The sequence below is a fragment of the Gymnogyps californianus genome, chromosome 23 (assembly GCF_018139145.2).
Source record: "Gymnogyps californianus isolate 813 chromosome 23, ASM1813914v2, whole genome shotgun sequence".
NCBI classification, from domain to species: Eukaryota; Metazoa; Chordata; class Aves; order Accipitriformes; family Cathartidae; genus Gymnogyps; species Gymnogyps californianus.
Genome location: NC_059493.1, coordinates 272,823 through 300,191, shown reverse-complemented (window position 1 = coordinate 300,191; position 27,369 = coordinate 272,823). Strand labels below are relative to the sequence as shown.

Genomic DNA, 27,369 nt, shown 5'->3' with positions numbered 1-27,369 from the left:
TGCCGCGTCGGAGGCGTCCCGCCGACCGGGCTCGCGGTTGAGCCGTTCCCCTCCGGTGCGGGGCCGGGGTGCTGGCGGGAGAGCCGTGCGCGGATGCGGTGCTTGGACGAGGTGCTCAGCTGCAGGGCTCGGGCACGGTGCTCGGCCGCGCATCGTGGACGTGGTGCTCGGACGTGGCGCGTGGGCACGGTGCTCGGCCAGGGTGTGTGTGAACACGGCGCTCGACCGTGGTGCTTGGACACGGTGCATGGACGTGGCGCTCGGGCACGGTGCTCGGACGTGGCGCGTGGCCACGGTGCTCGGGCACGGTGCTCGGCCACGCATCACGGACATGGTGCTGGGGCACGGTGCTCGGCCACACATCGTGGCCGCGGTGCTCGGACGTGGTGCGTGGCCATGGTGCTCGGGCACGGTGCTCGGCCACGCGTCACGGACATGGTGCTCGGGCACGGTGCTCGGCCACACATCGCGGCCGCGGTGCTCGGACGTGGTGCGTGGCCATGGTGCTCGGGCACGGTGCTCGGCCACGCGTCACGGACATGGTGCTCGGGCACGGTGCTCAGCCACACATCGTGGACACGGTGCTCGGACGTGGTGCGTGGCCATGGTGCTCGGGCACGGTGCTCGGCCACGCGTCACGGACATGGTGCTCGGGCACGGTGCTCGGCCACACATCGTGGCCGCGGTGCTCGGACGTGGTGCGTGGCCACGGTGCTCGGCCAGGGTGTGTGAACATGGCACTTGGCCACGGTGCTCGGCCCCCGGTGCTCGGACGTGGTGTGTGGACATGGTGCTCGGGCACGGTGCTCAGCCACACATCACGGACCTGGTGCTCGGGCACGGTGCTTGGCCACGCATCACGGACCTGGTGCTCAGGCACGGTGCTCGGCCACGCATCACGGACCTGGTGCTCGGGCACGGTGCTCCGCTGTGGTGCTTGGACATGGTGCGTGGACACGGTGCTTGGGCACAGTGCTCGGCCATGCATCATGGACGTGGTGCTCGGGCACGGTGCTTGGCCACGCATCATGGACACGGTACTCGGGCACGGTGCTCAGACGTGGTGTGTGAACATGGTGCTTGGCCACGGTGCTTGACTGCGGTGCTTGGACATGGTGCATGGACATGGTGCTCGGGCACGGTGCTCGGCCATGCGCTGTGGACGTGGTGCTCGGATGTGGTGCGTGGACGTGGTGCTCGGGCACGGTGCTCAACCGCAGTGCTTGAACATGGTGTGTGGACATGGTGCTCGGGCACGGTGCTCGGCCACGCACCATGGACAAGGTGCATGGACATGGTGCTCGGCCACAATGCGTGAACATGGTGCTCGGCCGCAACGTGTGGACGTGATGCTCAGCCAGGGTGTGTGAACATGGTGCTCGGACATGGTGCTCGGCCGCGGCGCTCAGCGCAGTGCTCGGACGCGGCGCCCGGCACCGGTGCTCAGACATGGTGCGTGGACATGGCGCTCGGCCGCAATGCGTGAACATGGTGCTCGGCCACGGTGCTTGGACACGGTGCGTGGACATGGTGCTCAGCCAGGGTGTGCGAACGTGGTGCTCGGCCACGGTGCTCAGCACAGCGCTCGGGCAGGGTGCTCAGCCCGGCGCATGGGGGTGTTGTGCATGCACGGTGCACAGGCGCGGTGCACAGGCGCGGTGCGAGGGCATGGTACGTGGATACGGTGCTCGTGCATGGTGCTCCAGCACCGAGCATGACCGTGGTGCTCAGCCGTGGTGTTCGGGCACTGTGCACGGCCGTGGTGCACGGCCGCGGTGCTCGGGGACAGCGCTCAGACACGGCGCGCAGACGTGGTGCTTGAACAGGGTGCATGGGCACGGAGAGGGTGCTCGGGCACGGCGCAGGGGCATGGTGCATGGACGTGGTGCTTGGACACGGTGCTTGGGCATGCTCCCCAGATACGGCGCTCGGGCACGGCGCTCGCCCACCATGCATGGACACGGTGCTTGGCCGTGGTGCTCGAGCGCGGTGCACGGGCACGGCGCTCACCCGCCACGCACGGACACGGTGCACGGGCACGGTGCCCTGGCGCCGATGTAGTGCTTGGGCACCGTGCACCTCCCGTGGCGCTTGGGCACGGCGCTTCACCACCGTGCCGGAGCACGGTGCACACGCACGGCGCACGGTGCACAGGCACCCCTCGCCCCCACGGCGCACAGCCCCCCTGCACGAGCCCGGCGCACGCGCCGCCGGTGCCCGCTGCAGGGCCACCCTCCCGGCACCGTGCCCCGCCGCGGCACCCAGGCCCCGTGCCCACCGACGCTCAGCACCGCGCTCGGCACCACGCTCCCCCCCCTCCCAGCTCCCATTCCCCACCCCACATCACCGGTGTCTCCCCCACGGCGAGGGCTCAGCCGGGCATCCCGCTTCTGCCCGTCTCTTTCGTTTCCCCTTTTTTTCCATTTTTTTGGGGTTTTATTGGTGCTACTTTCTTTCCCTTCGGCTTCCCGTCAGCGCCGGGGCAGCAGCTCCCCCGCGCCCCCCAAACCAAGGCAAATACCTCAACCCCCCCCTCCCCAAGCCCCCCGCGGCGCCGCGGCAGCGAAGGCGAGCGAAACCGGGGCGAATCTTTCCGAAATCAGGGATCCTTTCGCAGCGGTGTTTCTTCCTTAATTTTTTTTTTTTTTTCTCCCCGTCGTCCCCCCCCCCCTTTATCCCTTTCCGCCTGGGTTTTTCCTCATTTTTCCGCATCCTTCAGGGATTACAAACCGCCGTAATTTCAGCCTCAGTTTTATTCTAGGAGCAATTTTTTCTTTTTTTTTTTCTTTTTTTTTTTTTTTTTGGCCGGTGGGTTTTTGCACCGCGGCGCCAAAAAAAAAAAAAAAAACCCAACCCAAAAGAAGAGGTAATAATTCAAAATTTAAAAACACAGCGCCGTTTCTTCTCGGATTCGGGAATTCGGTCGGAGGCGGGGGGTTACTTTTGGCGTTTTTGTTGGGGTTTGGTTTTTTTTTTTGTTTTTTTTTTTTTTTCTCGGGATAATTGAGGAGGGGAGGTGGGACGGCGGCAGGCGGAGGGGGGGGACACCGCGGGCGTGTCCCGGCGGCTCCGAAAAATTCACACTTGAAGATTTCTTGGTCGGCTCGGGACTGTGGTTACTTGAAATGAAGTTTTTTTCCGGGGCGGATCGAGGACCGGTAGATTTTTTTCCCATGTCTCAAGGCAATAGGATTAATGTGTATTAAACTGTAGATACTTCTAGGACAGTAAATTTATGCTGATAATTTTATTTTGTATAATTTTCCCTTTTTCTTTTTTCCCCTCTTTGTGGTTTTTCCCTCCCCCCCCCCCCCCCTTAACACCCTTTTCTTTTTCCCTTTCCCTCCCAGTGTTTTTGGTAAATTTATTTTTTAGGACGCCTAAAAATTGCAAGTTTGGATCCTCCCCCTTCCTTCCCCGGTTTTGGTTTTGTTTTTTGTTTTGTTGTTGGTTTGTTTTTTGGTTTTTTTTTTGTTCGGTTTTTTTTTGTTTTTTAATTTGTATTTTATTCTAAGTTACGCGTGGCCGGCCGGGCCGCGAAATGTATTATTCCTGATATCTTTAAAATATTGTGGGTGTTTTAATAAATTTTATATTTATTTTTTGCACTCAACACGCGGCCCCTGGCTTTCCGTTTCCTGCTGGAGGGGGGCTGGAACGGGGTGGGGGGGGTCAGGATGGGGCCCTGTCTGTTGGGGGGGGGGTGTCAGGATGGGCTTTCTTTATGGGAATGGGGGGCAGGATGGGGCCCTGGGTATGGGAATGGGGGGCAGGATGGGGCCCAGTTGAGGGGGGGCAGGATGGGGCCCTGGGTATGGGATGGGGGGGGCAGGATGGGGCCCTCTTGGACGGGGGGGGGGCAGGGTGGGGCCCTGGATATGGGAATGGGGGTGCAGGATGGGGCCCTGTCTGTTGGGGGGGGGGTCAGGATGGGGCCCTCTTGGATGGGGGGTGCAGGAGGGGGTCCTGGGTATGGGAATGGGGGGGGCCAGGATGGGGACCTATCTACGGGGGGAGGGTCAGGATAGAGCCCTGCCTGGGGGGGGGGGGGTCGGGTCCCCCCGGGGGTGTCAGGATGGGGCCCCCCCCCGCCCCGGGAGTGGGTCTCAGGCCCAGTCCCCGCCAGGGTCCTCCGAGCCGACAGGGGTCGCGGCGGCGGAGGCCGTGCAGCGCCGGCCCCGCCCCCTGCTGCGAGGCGCGCGGCGATTGGCTAGGCGGCGGATGACCCTGGGGCACGGCCTTAGCGTCCGGCAGCGGGCGCGCGCCGCCCCAGTATGGCCGCCGCGGCGGGGCTGCTGTGCCGCGGGCCGGTGCGTGTCCTCTTCTCTGTCTATGTGTGTCTGTGTCCGTCCGTCCCTCCCTCTGTCTGTGCCCCCCTCCCAGTCCGGGGTAGGGGGCGGGGGCGCTTTGTCCGTTTGTCCGAGACCCCCCCTCCCAGTTTTTTGGAGGGGGGTGTCCGTCTCCCCGCGTCTCCCTCTGTGTTCCCCCTTGTAACGGTACCGGTAAGTGCGGCCTGCGCCTCCTCACGGTAAGTGTCCCCGGTAACGGTGGAGGTTGCCCTCGGCCCCCTCGCGGTAAGTGTCCCCCTTCTCGGTATCGGTGAAGGCGGCCCCCATCCCCCGGTGCTTCCCCCCCCCCGGTGCCGGCAGCCTTCCACCGCCTTCCCCAGCGCCGGTGAGGGCAGCCTACCCCCCCCCCCCCCCCCCCCCCCCCCCCCCCCCCCCCCCCCCCCCCCCCCCCCCCCCCCCCCCGGTGCCCTTCCCGCGGTGCCGGTGAAGGTGACCTTCCCCCTCCCCTCAGTGTTTCCCCTGGTGCCGGTGAAGGCAGCCTTGCCCCACCCTTGTCCCGGTGCCCCCTCAGTGCCGGTGAAGGCAGCCCCTGCCTCCCGGTGGCCCCCCCCGCCGCCCCAGTACCGGTAGCCTCTCCCCCCGGTGCCCTGCCCCCTCCCCCCCCGCCTGCTGAGCCCCCAGCCCGTGTGCGTGGGGAGGGGGGTTTCCCCACGCGGGGTCACTGTGCCCCAGAAGGGTTTCTCAGTTGCTGTTTCCCCCCCCCGACCCCCCCCAGCTCTTCCTGCGCCGTGGCACCTGGCGAAGCTTCACCTCGCAGACGGACGGGGAGGCCCGAGTGACCCGGGTCCTGCGGGAGAAATTCCCCCGGGCATCCGCCATCAAAGTCGTGGATATATCAGGTACGGAAAAAGCTCGCTCTTTTCCTCCCCCACCCCAAAACCATCCGTGCGCTTTGCGAGGAAGGAGCCGAGTCTGTCCCCAGCACCCCCCTCCCCCCCCTTTGCTGTGGGGACCCCCCCACCAAAAGGGTCGGGAACGTTGGGGCGCAAAGAACCCTCGTCTTTGCTCAAGCGTTGTGCCGCCGCTTTTATTTTTCTAGGAGGCTGCGGCGCCATGTACGAAATTCACATCGAGTCGGAGGACTTCAGAGAGAAGCGAACGGTGCAGCAGCACCAGATGGTTAACCAGGTGAGGCGGGGGGGCCACGGCCCGGCCGGCGGTGATCGCGCTCGGGCACTGCGCGCGTTTGTGCGTGCGAGTGAGCGTGCGCAGCGCTTACGGCTGGGCGCTCTGCTTGTGCGCGGCGCTCGGAGCCGAGCAGGCTGCCCGTGGCGCTTCGTAGTCGGGAGCCGCACGTGTCACTTCAGTTCAGCGTGGTGATGGTACGTGCACAGCGTTAATCGCCGTGTGCACGCACGATCAGCGCACTGAACTAGAGTGCCGCGTGCGCGGCGCCCGATGCCGAAGCGCTGCGGGCAGCCTGCTCGGCTCCGAGTGCTGCACAGCGCAAGCGTGAAGTGCTGCATGGATGTACAGTGTGTAACGGCTGAGTAGCATAGCTCTTCCTAAGAAAACAACAGTGTAGTTGTGCGTGCATGCAGTACTTAGAGCAGGGCAGTCTGCCTGGAGCACGGCGCGGAGTTGGGCGCGCCGACGGTGCTTTGCACCGTCGGCGCGCCCAACTCCGCGCCGTGCTCGCACACACGCAGTGAGAGGATTAAGTGCTGTGCCTGCACACAGCGTGAGTGTCTTACGGCGTAGCCTGTCTTTTCCCAATCCTAAATAGTGTAGCCCTCTTATTTTTTCCCTTCCTTCCCGATAACAAACAGCATAGCCACCCCTTCTCAAGAAATAGCGTAGCCGTGTGTGCGCAGCACTTTACGGCGGGGCCCGCTGGTGTGTGTGTGAGCACACATGCACGCGCAGTGCCCAGCCAAGAAGTGTTACAGGCAGAGTGCCAAGTGCTACACAGAGTGAGAGGATTAAGTGCTGTGCCTGTGTGCACTGGAGTGTCTTAAGAGCGTAGCCCTTTTCCCCTGTCCCCCCATAATATCTGTAGCCCTTTCTTTTTTTTACCCCCCCCAATAATAAACAGCATAGCCCACCCTTCCTGCCTAATAAAGAGTGTAGCTCTTCCTAGTAAATAGGGTAGCTGTGTGTAGCACTAATGTCAGGCATGGTGTGTGTGCGCAGAGCAAGCGCTTGTAGCTGGGCACCTGATGGTGCCTGTATGTGCATGCACGCAGGGTGCCCACGCCCTGCTGCAGGCCCGGATTAAGTGCTGTGCCTGCCCGCAGTGTCTTACAGCGTAGCCTGTCCTTCCCAGTTATAAATAGCGTAGCCCACCCTTTTCCCCAATAATAAACAGCATGGCCATCCTTCTCAGTAAGTAGCATAGCTGTGTGTGCACAGCACTTAAGGCGGGGCACTCTAGCACATGTAGTGGGGCGTTCTAGTGTGTGCTTGCAAGTGCTCTGCACACACGGTGAGAGGATTAAGTGCTCTGCTGTGTGCATTAGAGCGTAGCCCTTGTTTATTATGTAAAAAAAAAAACATAGCCTAATAAATGGGGTAGCTGTGTGTGTGTGCGCACAGCACTTACTTATCCCTGGGCACTCAGTGTGTGTAGTACTTCACTGTGGGGCATGGTGTGGGTGCACAGCACTTGGTGCATGCACTCCACTGGGTGAAGTGCTGCGCCCATGCCCAGCAGTGACCTGCTGCAGGCTGAGCACTCGGTGCTGCACACACACAGGGTGTGAGGAAAGTGCAAGTGTGTTACAGTGCAGCCTGCCCTTCCTTCCAAATAGCATAGTGTTCCTGTCCTTCCTCAAACAGTGTAGCTGTGTGCAAGCAGCACTTATCCTGTGCTGCACCACCACCTTGTTGGGCATGCTGAGGGGGGGAATGTGTGTGCACACAATCAGTGTGCAGGCACAGCACTAACAAACAGCCTAGCCCTTCCTTTAGAGGGGAAAGAAAAGAAGAGGCGGTGTGTGTGTGTGCACAATGAGAAGGGGTATGCACTGTGTTGAACTTGAGCTCTTCCTTGTGTGTGGGTGCTGCACCTGCATGCAGGGCAAGGTTTTGGGGGGGAAAAAGGAAGGGTTTGCTATTAAAAAACATCAGAGCTAGTGTAGTGCTTGGTGTAGCACTTCCTCATGGGCACTGTGCACGGACACAGCAGTTAACTTTGTGTCCATGCAGCACTGGTACCGACAAGTGTTGTAGCTGTGCATTCCCAGTACAGCATGGGCACTACCAACACACACACTTTGCTCTTGCTGCCCGTCTGTTGCAGGCGCTGAGCGAGGAGATCAAGAGCATGCACGGACTGCGCATCTTCACCTCCACCCCCAAAGCTGGATGCTGACCTGCCAATAAAGGTGCTCTCACCCACCCAGAGGTGCCCCCAGGGCTGTGCAGTGATGATTTGAGGCGGCTGCTGCCACGGCACCCTTCCTCTCCCCCCCCCCTAAAGATGTGTCCCCAAGTGCTGCGTTTTCAATTAAGGGGCACCTGGGGCAGGTGGGGGGCTGGGGGGGGCGGGGGAAGAAGAGACACCCCCATCACACTCCCTCTGAAAGAAGAGCAGGAAGGAGAAACTTTATTATTGCCTTGCCACACCACAGTAGGGAGGGTCCCTCGTCCTCTGCACACACCAGAGAGCTGCTCTTCCAGCCCAGGCAGGGACTGGCTCCCCGCCTTGGGCCAGGCACTTTGTTCCTGCCGCTGCCACCACCCAGGGGAGCTTGAAGGCTCAAGTGCACCGGTTATCCACAAAAAAGCACTTCCAAAAATAAGCTGAGCCCCTCTGCTCTTGCCCTGGGCTCGGTCGGGTCGCTCGCAGGCCAAGCGCTGTGTCTGTGGGGTCCAGAGGAAAACTTTGCCCCCGAGAGTAGAAAGCAGCAGCGCAGCACTCAAACTTCACCCCGTGGCCGCAGGAAACTTAAACCTGCTCTGAATCACGAGTCCCGTCCTCAACCAGACTGCAGTTCTTGCCAGACTCGAGCACACAGCCTAGAAAACCGAGTGGGCTACACAGGGCAAGTCAGCACAGCGCAGCCCACGACTTTTAGACCACCACCACCACAGGCTGCGGCACAGTAGAAGCGATGCTTGGCCTCTGAGACCGATGGCAGTCGGAGCACTGTCTGGCAGCTCGGGCTTGCGTCGCTGAAGGCGAAGCGTAGAAGTGGCTGGCGTACAAAGCGGAAAGGAGCGGCCGAAAGGGTCCTCCCGGGGAAAGTCTATCTGTCCTTGGAGCCCAGCTTCTCAATCAGTTCCTGCAGAGGAGCCAACTCTCGCCTGTCAATCAAGTTGAATTCCTGGCGGGGGGGGGGGGGAAAAACACCACAAAAACTAAAGGCACCTCTCAAAGAGCTGCTGGAAAACATGTCTGGCCACTGTACGCGCTCGCCGGCTCCCGAGAGAAACGCCAAGCAGGCATTATACTGCTGCAGTAGCAGCCGCCTCTCCTGTTTCTCTGCAGAGAAATTTAGCATTTCAAGACAACGAAACTTTTTCTGCCGCGTCGCTGAGAAGTACCATGCTGCTCTGCACAGTGAGCCGCGCGTGCGGTTGCAGAACAGGCTGTTAAAATACGGGCAAGCTAAAAAAAGGTGCTGCTGCTGCTGCTATTTCCGAGTCTATTCTTGAGCTACTAAACCCCCAAGTTCTCCTCCGAGCCTGGTTTCTTTTGCTGCAGGCCAACAGCTAAAACCTGAGAGGGAAAGTCAAGCATTCACAGCCAACTCGGCCATGCTTCCTGCAAAGAAAAAATAACCGCCAGCCCAACACCGCAAACCCGTAGCGCCGCAGCTGCACAGTTTGTGTGGTACCGAGGGTGGGAGCCGAGCGTATCTTCCGGCATACGCCTCAGCTGTAGGCCTTCAAAGAGCGAGAAGGCGCTTAAAAATCCAACTGCCTTTAAAAAGCAAACGGGGAAACAAGAAACCCCGGAGGCAGGCGACCGGCCGCCGTTTCGCAACTCACCTGCACGAAGAAGATAAAGTGCTTGAAGGAGGTGTTGAGGTGGGCCTCCTCCTGCAGCCGCATGACGGAATCGAAGTGCTGGTGGTAGATGTGGGCGTACACGCGGAACAGCCGCTTCAGGATCGTCTTGGCCACCGACATGAAGTTCTTGGGAAAAGGGACGCCTGAAACGCACCGACGCGCGCGGTTAAGTCCTTCGGTTCGGTCACGAGTACCGAAGCGAGACCTTCCGGCAGCGTCTCGGTCCCGTACGCGAGGCCCGCCGCGTCGCGCGGCCGCGCTTACCGATCTTTGAAGGGAAGAGCGTTTCGTCGTCCAGCTGGTCCTGCACCCACGTCATCAAGTAATCGATGTACTTCGGAGCTGAGCACTTGATCGGCTTCTTTATGTTGGTGCCGTCCGCCCAGTGGTACTCGTACCTGCGGGGAAAGGAAAGGAAATTAAATTCTTTGCTCCAAGAGAAAAAAAAAAACATTGCATTCTCAGGCCCCTCCAGGAATTTGGCACTCCCTCTCCCCTCGCACAAGATGGCCGACTTCCCCGAGGGACCGCACGTTAGCCAAAGGCTTTTGGAAGCCGCCGGCTCAAATCGACACGCATGCTTATCGATCCCGCGGCTCCGCCGAACCGGGGCAGACGTTGACCGTAACGCTACACCCGACAACACAACCTGCTTTCTCTGAGCTCTTTTGCAAAATCCTTTAAAAGCAGGGGGGAAAACCCCCACGTTTCGACTGTCGCCTCTTGACCGACGACAAGCGAAAACAAACGGTGCCACTTAAACAGGAAGTCGTTACAGGAAACGTCCCCAAATATAGAAACAGGAACTTGCAATCGAGATACTTCTGGGTAGAAAAGCGGGGCAGGATGTTACACGGCACCCTACAAATACTGCCCACCGGCCAGACTCCACGCTGCCCCTCCGAAAACCAAAGGGCCTCGAGCAGCCTTCCAAATGAGGTACCCTGCTGCAGCTTCACCTCCGCAAAATACGCAAGCGCAGAACCGACACATCATCTTCTCCCCGCGGGTATTCACACCTAAAAACAACAAGGCACCCCAAACACACCTTCGCTAGTTCCTTTTCACATTCCACCGTGCCCCGACCTTCTACAAAGCAGTTACGCTACGCCAGCTAGCTAAACGTGCCTCCCGAAAACCACCGCCCGCACGACGAGCGCCAGCGCTGATCGAGGGACAACAGCCCCTAAAACCGCCTCGGGACAACGCACGCTTCATGCCCTTTCGCGGCCTGCGCCAGGATAAGCATACTTCAGGCCAGGCTGATTCAACAGGGCAGACGATACCAGCCTCGATGCGGCGCAGGGATCGGCAGGACCCAACAGACACTTAGCCGTCCCTCGCTGCACGTACCGGTCTCTATAACCATCAGGTTCCCTTCCCAGCTTTAACTCTCCACAACGACAGCGGCGGGCCGCCCTCTCCTCCCTGCACGGCCATCGCACATACCGTACAGTAACCCGACCCGAGCGTTCGCCTGCCTCACGTCCTGCCCCGTGCTGGCAGCAGCATCTTTAGAATCGCTCGTGCTCCGAAAAACCACGCTACGGCCTCTCAGAGCACCGGCTCCGTGAGACAGCACGTCGAGAGGTTACTATAAGACTTTGACAGCAAGACCAGACGCTGCCGGTCAAGTTCGATCTCTCATTTTCCTTAACGCAAACCATTTCCACACCACATCTTTTCAGCTTCCAAACCACACAGGGACCCGATGGATAGGGGGGGAAAAAGAAAAAAAAAAAGAGATCCCCACGCACGCTTCCCCTGGACGGACGTTCAACACGCCAGACAAGCCGACGGCTACTGACGCCACGCAGCCTCCCTAACAGACGGCGTGGCTTCGCGCGCGGGTAAACGACGCCGGGGAGCACGATGCTGCGCCTCGACCCGGTCCGGACACGTCCCATCCTCTTTTTAGCTGCCTTCTATGCACGCTCGAGCAACCCATGCACCTGCCTACTACCCCACATTTAAATTGCGGCCGTAGACCGCAGTAAACTTCCTACCTTGGTCCTGCGGACATGACCGGGCAGCTCGCCTCCGTGCAGAACTCCGTAATGGTCCCGTACAGCATGTTGATTTGGTTGAAGAAATCCACCGCTGGAAAGGAAACGCATCAAGTTTACTCAAAGTGGAAACACAAAGCGGACCGGAGCACCGGTTTGCTCTCGTTCAGCTGACGCAGCCTCCGAGGATCGCCGTCGCGGGGGTGAACGTGCCGCAGAGCTCTCGGCGAAAACAAACATCCCCCTTCCGTACGACGTCACGTGGCCGACGACTTCGAGACATTTCGACCATCTAGGAATTTGAATCGCTCTGTCAATTTTTCACCGTCAGGCTGCCGCCCCTAACCGATTTGTACGCGTGAAGCTCCGCTTAGCCTTCCGTACCTTGGAAATGACTGCTTTAGGTTCCAGGCACCTTTAAAAAAAAATGACAGCACCTCGAAAACCCGATTGATTTTGATAATACAGGAGACCTTCCTTAGGTTGAACGCTTGCGGCCTGACTTACTGTCTTCCGTTGCTCAAAACTACTTACTCCTCCTCTAAAAAGACAAAGTTCAACGCCAGGGAGAGCAACTGCTAAAAGCAAAATAAATTTGTAGTATTTAGCTTTTTAAACTACGCATGCAGCAATAATAAAATGAAAATACAAAACAAAAAAGAAACTCCACAAACCTAGAGTTCAGTGGAGAATACGGTTCCGCTTTTTCCCTAGACTACTCGCTGCCACCATTTTTGCAGCCGACAACGCTAACTTTGTAATTCCAAATACCAATACTCGAGGCTTACTCCCCAGTACAAAAATAACCATTCACAAACCGAATCCCCTTTGCAAGTCTGAACTCAAAACAACCCACCCCAAAACCACAACGGCCCGGCTCTGTTTCTCGCTTTTTGCACGCTTCCGGAGCGCAACGCCTCTTCGACGCGGGACCCGTCTGCGCGTCACGCCGCTTACTTTCCTTTTAGCCCAACTCGGTTACCTCAACAGAGCACGCCTAGGATAAGAATTTCACGTGGGGAATGTCTAGGTTCTTTTAAGGATAAAACCCAGAGATTTTTGGTTTTCCCACTCCACCTCCGTGCTCGGGCGGATCCCTCTTTTCATAGGGCTTACTGTTAACGGCGATCCACTCGTTAAGGTCCTCTCCCTCCGGCAACATAACCGCTTGTCTAAGGTTACCGCTCCCCAGAGTCGCTTCCGCATGTTTCAAGAGTTCATACTGATGGGAGCCTTCGGGAATGTTCTTCTTGGGTTTGAATGTTTTCGAAGATCGACTCCCACTGACAAGAGAGAAAACATTTCCAGTTAGTCCTTTAACAGCGTTCCCTTCCCAGAAACGCTTCCCCATATTACCCCTCGCCATCCGGCACTTTTAACCAGAGTGACGCCGGCCCTTCCCCATTTCCCCTGCCGTCGGGGCAAACAGATCCTACGTGCAAGCCGAAGCGTTTCAGACGGCGTCACAAAAAAGCCGCCCGCACGCTTCCCCCTTTCGCCTACCCTTTTTAAAAATCACTAACATTCTGTGCAAAGGCCCAAAGACCAATCGAGCGACGGTTGCTTTCCATCGTGGAAAGAAAAGCCCACGTAACTCTGCCGGGGAACGAAACGACCTGCCGACTGCCGCTAGGTCAGTTTGACAGTGGCAAATATTAGACGCTCAGCCCTCAAACGCACCGTAGGAAACAGCTTGCTAAAAATAGCGACTTAATAGACTCCAGCCCTGAAACGCAAATAGTCATCGTAATCTTCCCTCGCTGTGTCGTACCGACAGCTGTGCTCGGCAGCCCAGCCGTCGCACGACTCCTCGCCAAACTCCCCCCGTGCCTCCAACCGGGCCGGCAGTACCGCAGCCTCTCCCCAAACAGCCAACGCTGCCAAAAACTGGATGAGTTTCGATACCTCTCAACCACAAAACATTAACTTTTTAGACCCTGCCAGCTCTCCGCTTCCGAGCGAGGGTGATGCGAACGACAGGACGGCCAGGACCAAAGCACGGCTCAAGGGGAAACGGGCTTCTCTGGCGTGTGCCGCTCGGCATCGCCGGCGTCCTGCTCCCGTTGCACGCAACTGGACGCATTCGGCCGGCACGCGCCTCGCGGCAGCTTCCTGGTGCAACCTTACGGCTTTACGCCCTCTGTTTATGTGCAATGCTCAATGCGGAAATAAAAGACCTTTAGATCCAGCTCGCTCTTAAACCAAGCTGCTGCCTCCTGCTACAGCCGAAACGCCGGCCCAGCACGTTGCTGACCCTAGGCAGAGGGTCCCAAAAGGCAGACCCAACACATCGTCAGCCCTAGGAAGAGGCTCCCCAGCCCCTTCGTATGCCACAAAATGCCTCCAGTCCTCATCCACAGCACCTACCAGGCCTTAAGAACCAGAAGCCCCTCTCACACTTCACAAGCCTTCACATCTATGACACAGGTATGCAACAGCCCACCCCCTGCAGCTCGTTAAAGGTGGATTTTCTACACCACGTGCCTGTAGGTCTACCAAATTAACAGCATTCCCCCTGCAACCAGGCCTGCCCCAGCTCACAGGAGGGCAGCCCCTCACACCAACACCAGCCAGCACCAAGACCCCTTTGCGCTGCACCAGCGCCTGCCTGCAGATGCAGGGTGAGGCCCACTCACCCCACACCCCCAAAGCCCCCTCCCAACTCCACTAAGGTAGAGCATCCCTGCAGGCACCCCCCACCCCCTCAGGACCTCCCCCAGTTCCCCTGGAAGAACAAGCTCTCAAATTCTCCCCACCTGGGAGGGATTAACTCTCACAAGACAACTCCTCCCCACAGCCTTCCCTCTACAACTGCCCCCCAAAAGGCTTCCCATCCCCTCATACACCCCCCCAAAGTCCATCCCCGTCCCATATCCCTCCATGGCAGTCACCCAACGTGGGCACTCCCCAGGATGCCTGCCCTCCAGGGCCACCCCGCTCCTGCAAGGCGCCCTCTCTCACCCCACTGCTGACCCTCCCTTCCTCCAAGGATTCCTCCCCAAAAAACACTTACACCCCCAGGGCTTCCTCCACAGGACTACGCTCCTCCCCGTGTCCCTCCAGGGCCTCCTCCCCAAGTCTTCCTCAGCCCTTCCTCATACATCGCTGGGGACTCTTTTCAAAGCCTTCCCTCCTCCACACACCCCCAGCCCCCCGCCCAAGCCCTCCTCAAGCCCCTTGTTAGCCCCCCAGGGCCTCTGCCTAAAGCCACCCAGGGCTTCCCCCTAAAACTTCCCTCAAGAGCCCTACCGTGCCTCATCACAAGGCCTTCCTTAGCTCCTGGGCACCGTTGGGGCCTCCGTCCCCCCAAAAGCCTTCCTCGAGGCCCAGAACTTCCCTCAGGACCCCATCCCACCTTCCTCAAGCTCCCAAACACGGCCAGCACCTCCCCGCAAGGCCTCCCTCAGCGCAACCCACCCCCCCGGGAACCCCCCCGCCCCCAGGGTCTCCCCAAAAGCCTTCCTCCCCCCAAAGCCCCTCACAGACCCAGCTCTCAAGGCCGCCCCCCCCAAAACTTCTCACAGACCAAGCCCAAGTGCCCCCCCCCCCCCCAAGCCTCTCACAGAGCCTCCCCAAACACCAAAGCCCCTCACAGACCCCCTCCCCAGCGGCCTTCCCCACCAAAGCCTCTCACGCAGCCCCTCCCCAAAGGCCTTTCCCCCCCCCTAAAGCCCCTCATGGCCACCCTGCTCCCTCGGGGACTCCCCCAAGGCACCCCCTTCCCGGGACCCGAGCACTCACAAGAGGAAGCTCATGGCGAGCGGAGCCGGGCTGAGGCGACAGCGGCGGCGCCGGCGGCTGCTCGCGCGCGGGCCTAGCTCCTTGCGGGCAGCGCCCGCCGCCGCCCCGCCCTGCCCTGCCGCCAACTCTCGCGAGAGCTTAGGGAGGTAGAGGGGCTTCACGCCGAAGGAGGCGGGGCCTCACACGGCGCTATCACCATGGCAACAGCTCCTAGGCCGATGTCCACGTGGGTCTGTGCTGGCCTCGGCCCCCCCCATGGGCCTGGGGACCCCCCCATGGGCCTGGGGACCCTCAAAGCCCCCTCCTCATGGGCCTAGGGACCCTCAAAGCCCCCTCCTCATGGGTCTGGGGACCCCCCATGGGCCTGGGGACCCTCAAAGCCCCCTCCTCATGGGCCTAGGGACCCTCAAAGCCCCCTCCTCATGGGTCTGGGGACCCCCCATGGGCCTGGGGACCCTCAAAGCCCCCTCCTCATGGGTCTGGGCACCCCCCATAGGCCTGCACACCCCCAGAGCCCCCCTGCTCATGGGCCTGGGGACCCCCCCCATGGGCCTGGGGATCCCCAGAGCCCCCTCCTCATGGGCCTGGGGACAGCTCATAGGCCTGGGGACCCTCAAAGCCCCCTCCTCATGGGTTTAGGGATCCCCAGAGCCCCCTCTTCATGGGCCTGGGCACCCCCATAGGCCTGGGGACCCTCAAAGCCCCCTCCTCATGGGTCTGGGCACCCCCCAATGGGCCTGCGCACCCCCAGAGCCCCTGCTCACGGGCCTGGGCGGCCCCCCATGGGTCTGGGCACCGCCAGAGCCTTCTCCCCATAGGCCTGAGTACCCTCAAGGACCTTCCCCATGGGCATAGACACCCCCCCACCACAAGCCTTCCTCACCCTGGGTCCCCCTCACCTCACAGGCACTTCCCCAACCCCCCCCAACCACCACCATCTTATTTCAGTGCTTCCTTTTCAGCCTCGCACCAGGCCGGACCCGTACGCCCCATCCAGCCCCCCAGACCAACTTCACAGGCTGAAATTCCCCCAAAACATCCTAAAGTTTGTCGAACCCTTTTCCCAGGGCTGATTTCTGCAGGTTTTCACCCTTTTTTGTAGCTACGTGACCCCCTCCAGCCCTTGCCTTAACAAGGAGCTGCTGTTATCAACCTAAAAAATTACTTTTAAAACCAGAGAGTGACCATAACCGCTCTAAACAAGTTAAAAACTAAAATAAACACCGTGAGGTTATTTTAGCTCGCGGCCAGGCCGCCTCCAGCAGCTCTCACAAGCGGCACGGTGTGGAGCCGGCTCCGCTGGGGCACATCACAGGGATGGCGGCTGGTAATCATCGGTATTTATCGGACGCTGAAGGAGGCGTAAAAACCTCCCTGGACTTTACCGAGCACCTCAATGACCTCAGGATAAACCTCCAAGGTCACCTTTCACAGCTCAAGGGGTACGCAGGGCGAAGCTAAGGAAAATAAACAAGCGGGAGACGGCTAAACTAGCTCAGCACAGGTTCCCAAGGATTTACAGGCTCTCCTTTTACCTCTCCTCCCTGCACGTTTCTTACTTTCTTCTCCGCGATACCGGGGAGCATTGTTCACACCCGTCCCGACCCGATCCGGTGCCGTGGGCCGGCAGATGCCACACGGGATCTGTTCAAAAATAAATTAATGGTATTTAGTTTTGCACCCGTTGGGAGCGTGGCCAGAACTGGTAGAGAAATACAAATGGTGAGTAACGGCTCGCTCTCACCATTGATGGATACTGACGGATGGCGCCTGCTCGAGTGCGGGATCCGGTTTTCCATCCCGCTGTGCCGGGATTGCCCGCAGCTGGGGACTCTGGGAGCACTGGGAGCTAGGAGCGCCCGGCTTGCCCCCAGGTTTTGCCAAGGCTTTGCGATGCCTGAGGAGGGACAACACCAACTCCCGGGACCCATCGCGACCTCCTGCAGTGAAAATCTCCCCTGATTTTTAGCAGCCTGTCCCAGTACGCATACTGGGTGTAAACTGAGCCTAACCCTAATCCTAATCTCAATCTCAGTCCAGTTTTAGACATACAATCCCATGTTTAATCTCATCCCAATCCCAGATGCAAGCCTAGTCCTGATCCCAACCCCAGCCCTAACTCCAATCCCAGCTCTAACCCCAATCCCAACCCCAGCCCTAACTCCAATCCCAGCTCTAACCCCAATCCCAGCCCCAGCCCCAACTCCAATCCCAGCCCTAACCCCAATCCCAGCCCCAGCCCCATTCTCAGCCCTAATCCCACCCTAACCCCAACCCAAATCGCAGCCCTAAACCTGACCCCAGCCCTAAGCCCGACCCTGACCCCCAGGCCTAACCCCAGGCCTAGCCCTAGGTCCAACCCTGACCCCGCCCCCGGCCCCGCCCCGCGGTTTACGCAATCTGCAGCCCCTCTTGCAGCCCTTCTTGCCCCCCCTGGGCCCAGCCAATGAGCGCCGCCGTGCCCAATTAGGGAGGAGAAGCCCCGCCCACCCCCTCTCCAGAGCGCCTCTCTCCTTCTACCCCAATCGCAGCCGGGGAGCGCCCGCTCCGTCCCGCCCCCTCCCTCTCCGCAGCCATTCAACTCCCCGCTCCGCGCCGCTCGCCGCGGCGATTGGCTCCCGCCGGCCGCGAGGAGGGGAGGGGCCAGACCCTCCGCGCTATATAAGGCGGCGGGCGGGGCAGAGGTGAGCACTGCCGCTTCCCGGCGCCTGCTTATCGCCGCCCGCCGTCGCCATGGCAACCGCGCTCTGCCCGCTCCGCAGCCTCGGCCGCGCCGCGCTACGGCCCCGCGGCCGCCGCCTCCACCTCAGCGCGCCCAGGTACGGCCCGGCCCCGGTCCCGGCGGGGGTTTATGTGGAGGGGGGAAGCGGGGCCCGCCCGTCTCCTCCGCCCAATCCCGGCGTGGGGCGGGCTGAGGAGGGGGAGGCCCGGCCTGGTGTGTAGGTGTGTGTCCCCCCCCTTCCCCTCCACCGGAGCAGGGTAGAGGCCCGGCTCACCGCTGCCGGTACCGGGAATGAATGAGGCAGGCCCCCAGTGGCCGCCTCGAGCGGTGCAGGCTGATGAAATCCCGCTCTCGCCTTGCATCGCGTTTGCGGAGCTTCCCCATCTCCCCGGGTGGGGGGGGCACCGGCTCTACCGGGCTCTCCCCGTACCCCCAGAGCCGCCTCTCGGGGCCCAGCCCCGGATTTAAGCGGTGTGAGAGGGACCAGAGACCCCCGAGCATCCCGCCCCTGGCTCAGGCCGTGCACCAACTGACTTTCCCCTTCCATTTCTGCACCAGCCTCCCGTGGATTTCGTTCTGATGCACTGAAACAGCCCTTGAGGGAACTGCTAACTGCTGCTGCTGCTCGGGTGCTTTGGTTTCACTGCTGTTCCCTACTCTAAACAGGGCTCTGAGCTCTTATGTTGGCTTCCCTGTAGCTCAAAGGGGGGGGGCTGATGCTTCTCCCCATCCTTTGGAACCCCAGGCCGGGCACCCTGACCTCAAGCTTAAGTAAGGGGAAGATTCAGGTAGGTTCTTGGCATAAGGTGTCTGTGATTTAAACGAATTCTTTCCTTAGCTTGCCAGACACTCGTAATAATTCCTTTTACATCTAAGCGGGCGTACAGTAGTTTAGCGCAGGTTTAGCTCTGTAGGTAAAATGTAAGAATTAGAAAGCCTGTGGGCTGTGCTGGTCTGGGATGGGGTTTTACTGGTTATTGTTAACTAGGTTTGACTGGGGCGATTGCTATTAGGGATGAAGTAATGTTTAATTCGCAGTAAATGGGGAAAACTCCATATTTAAGTAGGGCGGGGATTAAGAAAGCACAAAAGAGCCTCTGCATCTCTGAGTAAGTACTTTGGCAAAAGGCTTTCCTACCTGGGATAGTACCTTGTGGCTGTCCTGTGCAGGCGCGGGTCTGGAGCGGCTGTCGAGGTGGTTCTCCCCAGTGGGAGCTGTCCCGAGAGCTCCGGGATCAGGATTATACCTAGAGAAGGTCAGAAAACAGCAGTGTTGGACTTAACGTGGGATTCTGGTAGGAGAAGGTCTGTACACAAGGCAGTTGATGGAATTTTTTGAGGAGAAACTGCAGCAATTCAGCTCGCTCCCGTTGGATTGGGGGGGCGCAGGGAGGGTTGGAAACTGCGCTCGGTGCTGTCGGGCTCTCTCCCGTGGGTTAGTCGTCTCCTGGATTCCTGTGGCAAGTTGAATAGCTTATGGAGTTGTGATGCGTATTGCTTGGTGATTGCTTCAGAAATGGGCTGGTCCATTTATGGAAGGCACCATAAATCACCATAAATGACAGTAACACTGCAGGGAGCGTCTTTGCCTGCTCCGGCTCAGAGGTAGGAATAATGGGGCAAGTGAGTAAGGTGCTCGTCATGAGGCCTTGCAGCAAAGCAAGGCTTGAATGCTGTCGGGAAGTCTAGAAGCGAACCTTGTGAAGGTGAATCCTCTCACAAAGGGATTAGCGAATGAGAATGACGTTCAAATAAGAGTTAAGGTGATAACCTGAAGAAAAAAAAAAACCCAAGCGTGAGCAGTGTGGACAGCCTGTTGCGAGTGGGGACAGGCAGCTGTGGCCTCCCAGCTAGCTGTAGGTCAAGCTAGCCTTTCTATATACTGCAGGGTGTCCAGTTGCCTGGAATGTATTTGGCAGTGACTGAATATTCCCGTTACCAGTTTAGACCAGAAACGTATGCCAAGAGCTGTTTTGACGGGGTTCGAACGGGCAAATGTCCCTTCTACTCCAGCTAGGTGTTGGAGTCTGTCAGAGGGGGAGAAACCACGTACCCCCAGCCCAGCTTTAACAGCCTGAAGACACGACTGTAGCCGTGGCAGCAATTCCTTGAGCAGGGGAGGGCACGAGACTGGCTTGCGCAAGGTGTGTGCTGTGCTCGATGGGCCGACGGTCTCGCCGAGGAATTTGTGGGGGACTAGGATCTCCGGGAACAGCACTCGGTACAGAAGCACGGCACGCTGCGCCTCCCGCGCTGTGTCCAGCGAGCCAGAATTACTTGATAGACCTCTTCGGCAGTGGAAGCTCCGCTTAAGTGGAGTGAGTTCTGCTTCGTGTAAGTCCTTTGTAGTGAAGCTGTCATGCCTTTGCAAGGAATGGGTGACTAGCTTTCTAAAAATGGGAGCTAATAGTATCTTAGCTTGAAACACGTGCCAGGCAAATGATACACGCGGACTCTTGGCCTTGCAGAGAAGAATAGTGCGTACGCTTTATCAGGCTGCATAAATAAGTTGGTCCCTCTGGCAGTTTTGTTTGCCGATCCTGGCTTTGGGCAGCAAAGCTGCAGATGAAGACTGAAATACGCTGCTTAACGTGACTGGGAGTAAAGGTGCAATAGGCTTGTACAAAGCTCGAGTAAAAGAGCCTTTTCTGCCCTGGCTTGTGGCTGGCATCCATTTTTCCTGGTCTATGTCGCACAGAGCTTGGATTCGATGGTCCTAATGATGCTGACTGCTTTGGTAATGCTTTATCTGTTGCAGAGATGATGCGGTTGTGATTTCTGGAAGGAAGCTGGCCCGGCAGATCAGGCAGGAAGCCCGTCACGAGGTTGAGCAGTGGGTAGCGGCTGGAAACAAGAGACCTCACCTCAGCGTTGTTCTCGTCGGTGAAAACCCAGCGAGTCACTCCTACGTACTGAACAAAACCAAAGCGGCGGCTGACGTCGGTATGTCTTGTGCAAGTGACTGTTTTGTCTTGCTTTAGTTGGGAGTCCTCTGCGCTGGAGGCTGAGGGAAGCTTTTTGGGATGCATCCATCTGGCAGCTTTTCACCTCGGCTGCGTGGCAGTCCACGTTTGCCCCAGCATTTGCTGTGACTCTTTCGGCTGCCTTCGTTGTTGTACTGGGATGTAGTTACTAAACGTGGTTCACGTGCGCATTGTACCATTCGAATTGTTGAGGGCCACATCAAGCTCTGGAGTTTGGATTTGCAGTCTTCCTAGGGCCGTATAAAGCATAGACAGGGCTCTGATTTGCCTTCTTTCCTCAATTGCCTGAGATGCAGTCATCGTTCAGCAGCCTTGCTATCCTCTGACGCCTTCCAATCTTGCGAGCCGAGGTCCTGCTCGGTGTTCGGCCAAGTATGCTTCTGGAGAAGATGTGCTGAAAAGGGTTAGGGGCAATGAATGGTTTAATGTCTCCTTGGGTGCTGCCAAAGCCGCCTTTGGAGCTGAGATTTTTAGGCTAACATCCCCTTCTTACTGTGTCAAGAGGGACCACAGGACATGCGGTTGCGTCTTCATCGTAGCATGCTTTTCGGTTAGGTTTCTCCAAGCCCTCCCTGCACTCGGAGGGTCTCTGCTTTCAGATAGTCTTTCCCAGGTCATTAGACCGACGCTAATGGTCCCTAACCGTAACTCGCAAGACTTGGGAAGGTCTCCAGCCGGGAGAGTGCTCGTTGTTACACAAAGCATACAATCCTTGGCGTGTGCCCGTCAGATTTGGTAGAGCAATGAACAGGGCAGCTTAAATCGGCATGCATTAAGAAAGTTGCTCTGCCACTTGTGCACACGCGGCTCTCTAATGCGGCGCTTTCAATGATTGCGCAGGAATCAGCAGTGAAACCATCCTCAGGCCGGCTTCTGTTACTGAAGAGGAGCTACTGGATTTGATCAGCAAACTCAATAACGATGCCAATGTGGATGGCTTGTTAGTGCAGCTTCCTTTACCCGGTGAGTAGCCAGATTTCCATCTGTTTCCTTTTTACATAAAGCTTTTAAGGGTTTGTATGTGCCAGAAGGAGGAGCGGCGCAGGGGCTATCCTGTGACAGGAGAGGTGGCATACTGCCACGATGCAGCTTAAAGAAGTTGATGCAGCTACTCCGTCACGCAGCTGCCTGTGTGAGTTAAGTGGCTGGGGGTCACAGAAATCTATTCTTGTGTAGGGAGTATCAGCTTTCAGAGCCAGAAGCTTGAACTCGGTTGTGACGCTGAGGCTGCCTATAAATACCCTCTCAGCGTTAGTGACGCTGGAGTCCCAAAGTGGTTCCAGTCCCTTTCTGCTGGGAGCCGTTCGCCTTGAGCTTGCTGGAAGTCTTGAGTAGCTTCAAGCTTCCGAACTGTGAAGGGGCTGGTGCGGCGGGTCAGGGCTGTGGCTGACTGCAACGAGCAGGTTTTTGGCTGATCCTCTAGGGTTAAAGCTTTTTGTTCTCTTCCAGAACATATCGATGAGCGCAAGATTTGCAACGCTGTGACTCCAGACAAAGATGTTGATGGCTTCCATGTAATAAACGTGGGGCGCATGTGCCTCGACCAGTACTCCATGCTGCCGGCTACCCCGTGGGGGGTGTGGGAGATCATTAAGAGAACTGGTAAGCTGCTGCTACAGTATTTAGCTGCTGTCTGGCATAACTCCAGCTTGTGTTTGTTTTTTAAGACTCCCGTCTTGTCCTCTGCAGGCATCCCAACGCTGGGGAAGAACGTGGTGGTGGCTGGCAGGTCGAAGAACGTGGGCATGCCCATCGCCATGTTGCTGCATACGGACGGCAGGCACGAGCGCCCGGGAGGTAGGAGCTTGGTGGCCTCGGCGCCTGGCTGCAGAAGGAAACCCTCTGCCTGTCACGCTGTCCTCTTCAGGCTCCTAAACCAGTCCCAGGCGTGCCTTAGGGACTCTGGCCCATCACATGGGCTGTGGTCAAGGCTCAGGAGTTAACTCCGCACATAGTCTTGTAACATTTTGGAGCTGCCTTCTTCAGTGAGTCCTTGTCCTCTTCTGTAGCAGATCCCTCCCTCTGACTTCGTGGGCTGTTCCCTGGGGTTTGTCATCAGGCTCTGATGTTCCCGATAAATACACGGGTGATCTCGAAGGAGAAGATTCAGAGAAGCGGCTGGGTTTGGGTAGTTTATGTGAATTCAAAAGCTCCGTGTAACCACTCTTGCAGGTGACGCCACAGTCACAATATCCCACCGCTACACTCCCAAGGAGCAGCTGAAGCAACACACGATCCGCGCTGATATCGTGGTGGCGGCAGCAGGTAAGGCCCGACTCTACCAGCGCCGGCAAGGCGCGCAGAGGGTGCTGCGCTGCAGCTGGAGTGGTGTTTCTGATGGGAATCCTTGCTTGCAGGAGACAATCCTGGGGCCTCCCTATCTGAAGCAGCTCCGGCAGCGTAGGAGAGCGTGGTGCTCTCGTGGCTGGCTGCACTTGCTGTAGGCGAGGGCTAGGACAGCGGGCGAGGGGCTGTTTGAGCCAGCCAGTTTATCCTCCGATTAAGCCTAGGAGCCACACGCTTGATCTTAGTAGCAGAGCTGTTTGTAGCTCTGCCTTTGAAATGTAAAATAACATCTGGCAGGAGGGCTTGGTATGCCGGCGAGCATCTGATCAGATCCCGATAACAGCCACAGACAGGCTCTGTCATACCTGCAGACAGTTCTGTATTTACGTGAGGAGGAGAAAAGATACCAAGATAGCATCTGCTTACCGAGAGACAGTGAAAACACTGAGGGACAGCCGCAGTCCCGTCTTCGGAGCACAAGGAACGACTCGGAGGTGTGCTCTTCTCCAGGCTCTACCCTTGGCATGGAGTTAGTTCATCAGCAGAGGAGCTGAGTCTGATTTGGGCTGTGCAGAGACAAGGTGCTGGAAGGATTAGAAGCGGTGTTGAAGGTGGCGGGGCACGTAACAACGGCAGAAGTGCTGCTGGCAGATAAGACGTGTAAATCGCCAAAAGGTGGTCAGCAGACCAGAGGAAGGCTCGCATGAAAGAGTTAACTAAGTGGAGGGTGGGAATGAGTTCTGAGCCGGCAGTATCTGGCAGAACCAGACAAACACACCCCACCCTGAAAGGGTGGCTTAGCCCCAAGCTGCTGCTCCCCACCCCTCTCCTCTCCCTGTCACACGGCGGGGTTTTACAGCCCCTGGGTGAAGCCAGTGCCTCTGCCAAGCTGGGTTCTGGTGGTCTCGGGCACTGCTCCAGCTTGCCGACTTAGCGCGGGTGCAAAAACGTTGCTGGAGCTGCGGGAACAAACACAGCGGCAGACTTCAAGCTTTAAGGTGTCAACTTGCAGAGGATGCTTGGGTCCCAGCTGCTTTGCCAGACCTCTTTCTGGGGGTGGATTCCAGTTCTTTACGCTCTGAGGTTATAAGTAAATCACTCAAATTCCTGACGGAGCTGAAGATCAAGGAGTAGCGCAGGATTGTGCAACTGTGGGTAGATTTGCGTTTGTGAGGCAGGAAGGCCCAGGTAGGTCAAAACATCAGGTGAAGATGGGGCGAGGGGGAGCAGGGGGGCTGTTCTAGCACCACCGTGAGCGTGTGGCTTTCTGTTTTTTCTTCTTGCAGGCATACCCAATCTGATCACAGCCGATATGATCAAAGAAGGAGCTGCAGTTATTGATGTGGGAATAACGAGAGTGCAGGATCCTGTCACTGCCAAATCGAGGCTGGTTGGGGATGTGGATTTTGAAGGTATGGAAAGGCTCTGCGTCTGGTTCCTTGAGCATTAAACGTCTAGGGTGCTGAGAAGGGGAGGAGAAAGTCCTGGTTCATGCAGGATGCAGACCAACGCTTCTGTTCTCTTGCTTGGTGCATTCAATATTGTACCATATGCAAGGGTGCAGCCGTCCTGTAATATGCCACGGGAAAGCTGTATGCTGTGAGGCAGAGGAGACTCATCCTGACCCCAGGCAGTTAGGTCGCTTTGCCTCTACTCCAATTCATCACTCGTACTCCTGCTTTTAAATAAAAACATGCAGAACTTACCTTCTGGCTTGCTATTTGCTGGCCTTGCTCACCACTTAGCTGCAGCGGCGCCCGGACGGGCTGTTGCGATGAGCCCGGCACCTCCGGGTGCCTGGTGAAAGACACTGGAACCTCCTCCTGGGAGAGAGAGAGAGAGGGTGAATGTTCAGATCGTCAGTACTTTATTGTGGCTGCCCTCAAGGGGATGTGTGAAGCCCGCAGCTAGTCTTGGACTTGACACTTCTGTGCTAGAAATCCAGCTATTAGACCTTGCTTTTCGCTTTTTCCCCCCAGCTTGGGCTTTGCAGTTAAGCTTGCTCAGTAGCAGGGAGGGACAGACGTGCTCTCCCCTGCCCTGGATAACAGGGGAGAAAAGTCCACCTTGAGGAACGACTATCCCTTAGCTGGTCATCTTGAAGGAATCTGAGCAATGTTAGACCGGTTACAGCTTCGTACTGGCCGGCCAGCTTGATAAGCGTCGCTGCTCTTGACGTGCATGCCAAGCTCTAGCTTTCCTTCCTGCAGGGGTGAAGAAGAAAGCCAGCTACATCACGCCGGTCCCTGGGGGAGTTGGGCCCATGACAGTTGCCATGCTGATGAAGAACACCATCATCGCGGCCAAGAAGCTGTTGAAACCCAAAGAGCTGGAAGCGTTAACAGCTTAACGTGGGACTCCCTTTAGCACTGAAAACGACATTCCAAACTGACTCCCAAACAGGCCGATAGAAAATGCAATATTTTTATTTATTGTATTGGAAGTGGAATTTCCTATTCTGAGGTCATAGGTATTTATTGGAAGCTGAAGCATATGCACGTTGGTCATACTAAGGTGTAATCATCTATGCTCCTGGCCTACTCGTGCTAGCAAAGCTGCTTTATGTTTAAGCTAGCTCTTCTAGGAAGCCGGCCCTGCTCTTGCAGGGACTAGGCAGGGGTCGGGATCCTGGGCGCGCAGCTCCCCTGGGAGCTCGGTGTGGCGTTCGCAGTCCCGTGGGAGGTAGAGCGCTGCTCCACGGTGCAAAAGCAATGGCCTTCATGGTTCTGATCTCACAAATGCTCAGTCTGCCCGGACTGCTCGCGTTTGACTCGCGCTGAAGTCTTCTACTCAACGCTGGATGTTTAGTTTGAGTTAAGCTCTTCTGTAGAAGAAGTTACTTGAAGAAAAAAAAAAAAAGCCATATGTCTGCTCTCGGCCTGCGCCAGGCCCTGGGCAGTGGCAGATCTGTTGTAACATGTTCTTCTAGTGTGCAGCTAAGCTGGTTTTTTGCTATTTGGATGGTGATATTTTTTTTTAAAAGCCTTTTTTTTTTTTCTAACCAAAGAACAAGGGGGTGGGGGCTCTTGGTGTCTACACGGGGCACACAGGAGGTTGCCTGGACTGTATTGTAAAGTGTGCAAGTACTTAGTGAATAAGGCAGGCTAACTCTAAATAAAGTACGAGAAGACAAAAAAAACCCCCTACTTGTGTCCTAGAATTATTACTAAGCATGTTTTTCACTTCTCCCGGAAAAGGAGAGCTGCCCCCAGGCACCGTTTATTAAAGCGCTTGTGGTGTGAGCTCCCTTTTGTCCTTACAGAGCAGGGTCAGTGCTGGCTTTCTCCCTGAGTTTAGCTAAGACGCAACTGCTACATGCATCACCAACTCAGCTTAGAAGTAAGCAGGTCTCTTACTTTCCTGCCCGAACAAAACCTGTTCAGCTTCCTGACTCTGTTTCCTGACTACATCAACCTGACACTACAACTATAGTCCTCTAACGAGTTTGTTTGCAAGCTCTAATTATCCACTGAGCATTAACCGTACCTGGGGTTGCGATGCCTCGGGCAGGGTGGCAAACCTTAAGCGCAGTGTTGTTCGTGGGCAGCGAGGTAAGTCTTGGACTCCTTCCTCTTCGCTTATTCCCTGGAAAGACTGATCCCACCTTTCTGGGAGCAGGAAAGGTTTGTTGGGATGCTGGAGGTACCTGGTGAGTTGGCACTAACCCCCCGGTTCACGGCCCTCTCCTGGAGGGGAGAGGGCTTACGAAAACGCTGAACCCGTGGGAAGGACAGCTGAGGTTCGAGGACTCTGCGCCAGAAACACACTAAGAGCTGAGACTCATTGAAACGAGGTTTATTGGGTTGTATCACCGATAAATACAAAACGGCCGAAGCGGTACTGTAATGGAGGTGGCAAATCTGAGACGCTCCACTGTTTTCATATACAAAAAGTAGAAACCACGTGTGAACCTTGTAAAACGGACAAATTTAGTCAAAACAAGCTGGATGCTAGAGCGGCTTCAGCTCTATGAAACATCTACCAGAGTCCACAAAGCCTTTCCGGGAGTGTTGGGTGGTAGAGCTGATGTACTGGATAAAGCAAATTAACCTGTTTGATTAAAACAATAAGCCTACCTGTACCACGCTTCAGCTACCACACAGGAGATGGGTACAAAACGCTACAAAACAGACACCGTGCGTTCACGTCGAAATAGTTCTTAATGTTAACGTCAAGCTACGTGGCTCTCGCTTAAGTGGCGACGGGAATAATACTGTGGTATTTATCTCACCGCGTTTCCCCAGGAGGTGTACCTGAACCAGAAAAAAAATGGCTATAAATAGGAAATTGCCTTCAAGTCTTTGTCGGACTCGACTATTTACAGA

The 27,369-nt window shown here is 57.3% G+C and overlaps 3 protein-coding genes across 4 annotated transcripts; 2 read left to right on the top strand and 1 right to left on the bottom strand.

The window, feature by feature from the left end:
* Positions 1-1,151: 1,151 nt before the first annotated feature.
* BOLA3 (bolA family member 3) lies at positions 1,152-7,692 on the top strand. The gene is made up of 5 exons (XM_050910087.1): positions 1,152-1,232; positions 4,394-4,528; positions 5,065-5,188; positions 5,389-5,477; positions 7,591-7,692. The coding sequence occupies exons 1-5, from the start codon at positions 1,152-1,154 to the stop codon at positions 7,660-7,662; spliced, it is 501 nt and encodes a 166-aa protein (XP_050766044.1). The 3' UTR covers positions 7,663-7,692.
* Positions 7,693-7,870: 178 nt separating this feature from the next.
* On the bottom strand, positions 7,871-16,937 carry MOB1A (MOB kinase activator 1A). 2 transcript variants are annotated; one of them, XM_050910308.1, is made up of 7 exons: positions 16,797-16,937; positions 16,612-16,696; positions 12,428-12,594; positions 11,312-11,405; positions 9,570-9,703; positions 9,285-9,448; positions 7,871-8,617 (listed from the first exon to the last, which is right to left on the bottom strand). In XM_050910308.1, the coding sequence occupies exons 1-7, from the start codon at positions 16,849-16,851 to the stop codon at positions 8,540-8,542; spliced, it is 777 nt and encodes a 258-aa protein (XP_050766265.1). In that variant the 5' UTR covers positions 16,852-16,937; the 3' UTR covers positions 7,871-8,539. The 2 variants fall into 2 exon arrangements, with proteins under 2 accessions (XP_050766265.1, XP_050766266.1); XM_050910309.1 differs by lacking the exons at positions 16,612-16,696; positions 16,797-16,937 and adding an exon at positions 15,053-15,103.
* An 848-nt stretch (positions 16,938-17,785) lies between these two features.
* MTHFD2 (methylenetetrahydrofolate dehydrogenase (NADP+ dependent) 2, methenyltetrahydrofolate cyclohydrolase) lies at positions 17,786-26,182 on the top strand. Its single transcript, XM_050910307.1, has 8 exons — positions 17,786-17,871; positions 20,533-20,717; positions 21,599-21,721; positions 22,208-22,360; positions 22,448-22,555; positions 22,931-23,023; positions 24,331-24,456; positions 25,255-26,182. Exons 1-8 carry the CDS (start codon positions 17,786-17,788, stop codon positions 25,392-25,394), a joined length of 1,014 nt encoding a protein of 337 aa, XP_050766264.1. The 3' UTR covers positions 25,395-26,182.
* Positions 26,183-27,369: the final 1,187 nt, after the last annotated feature.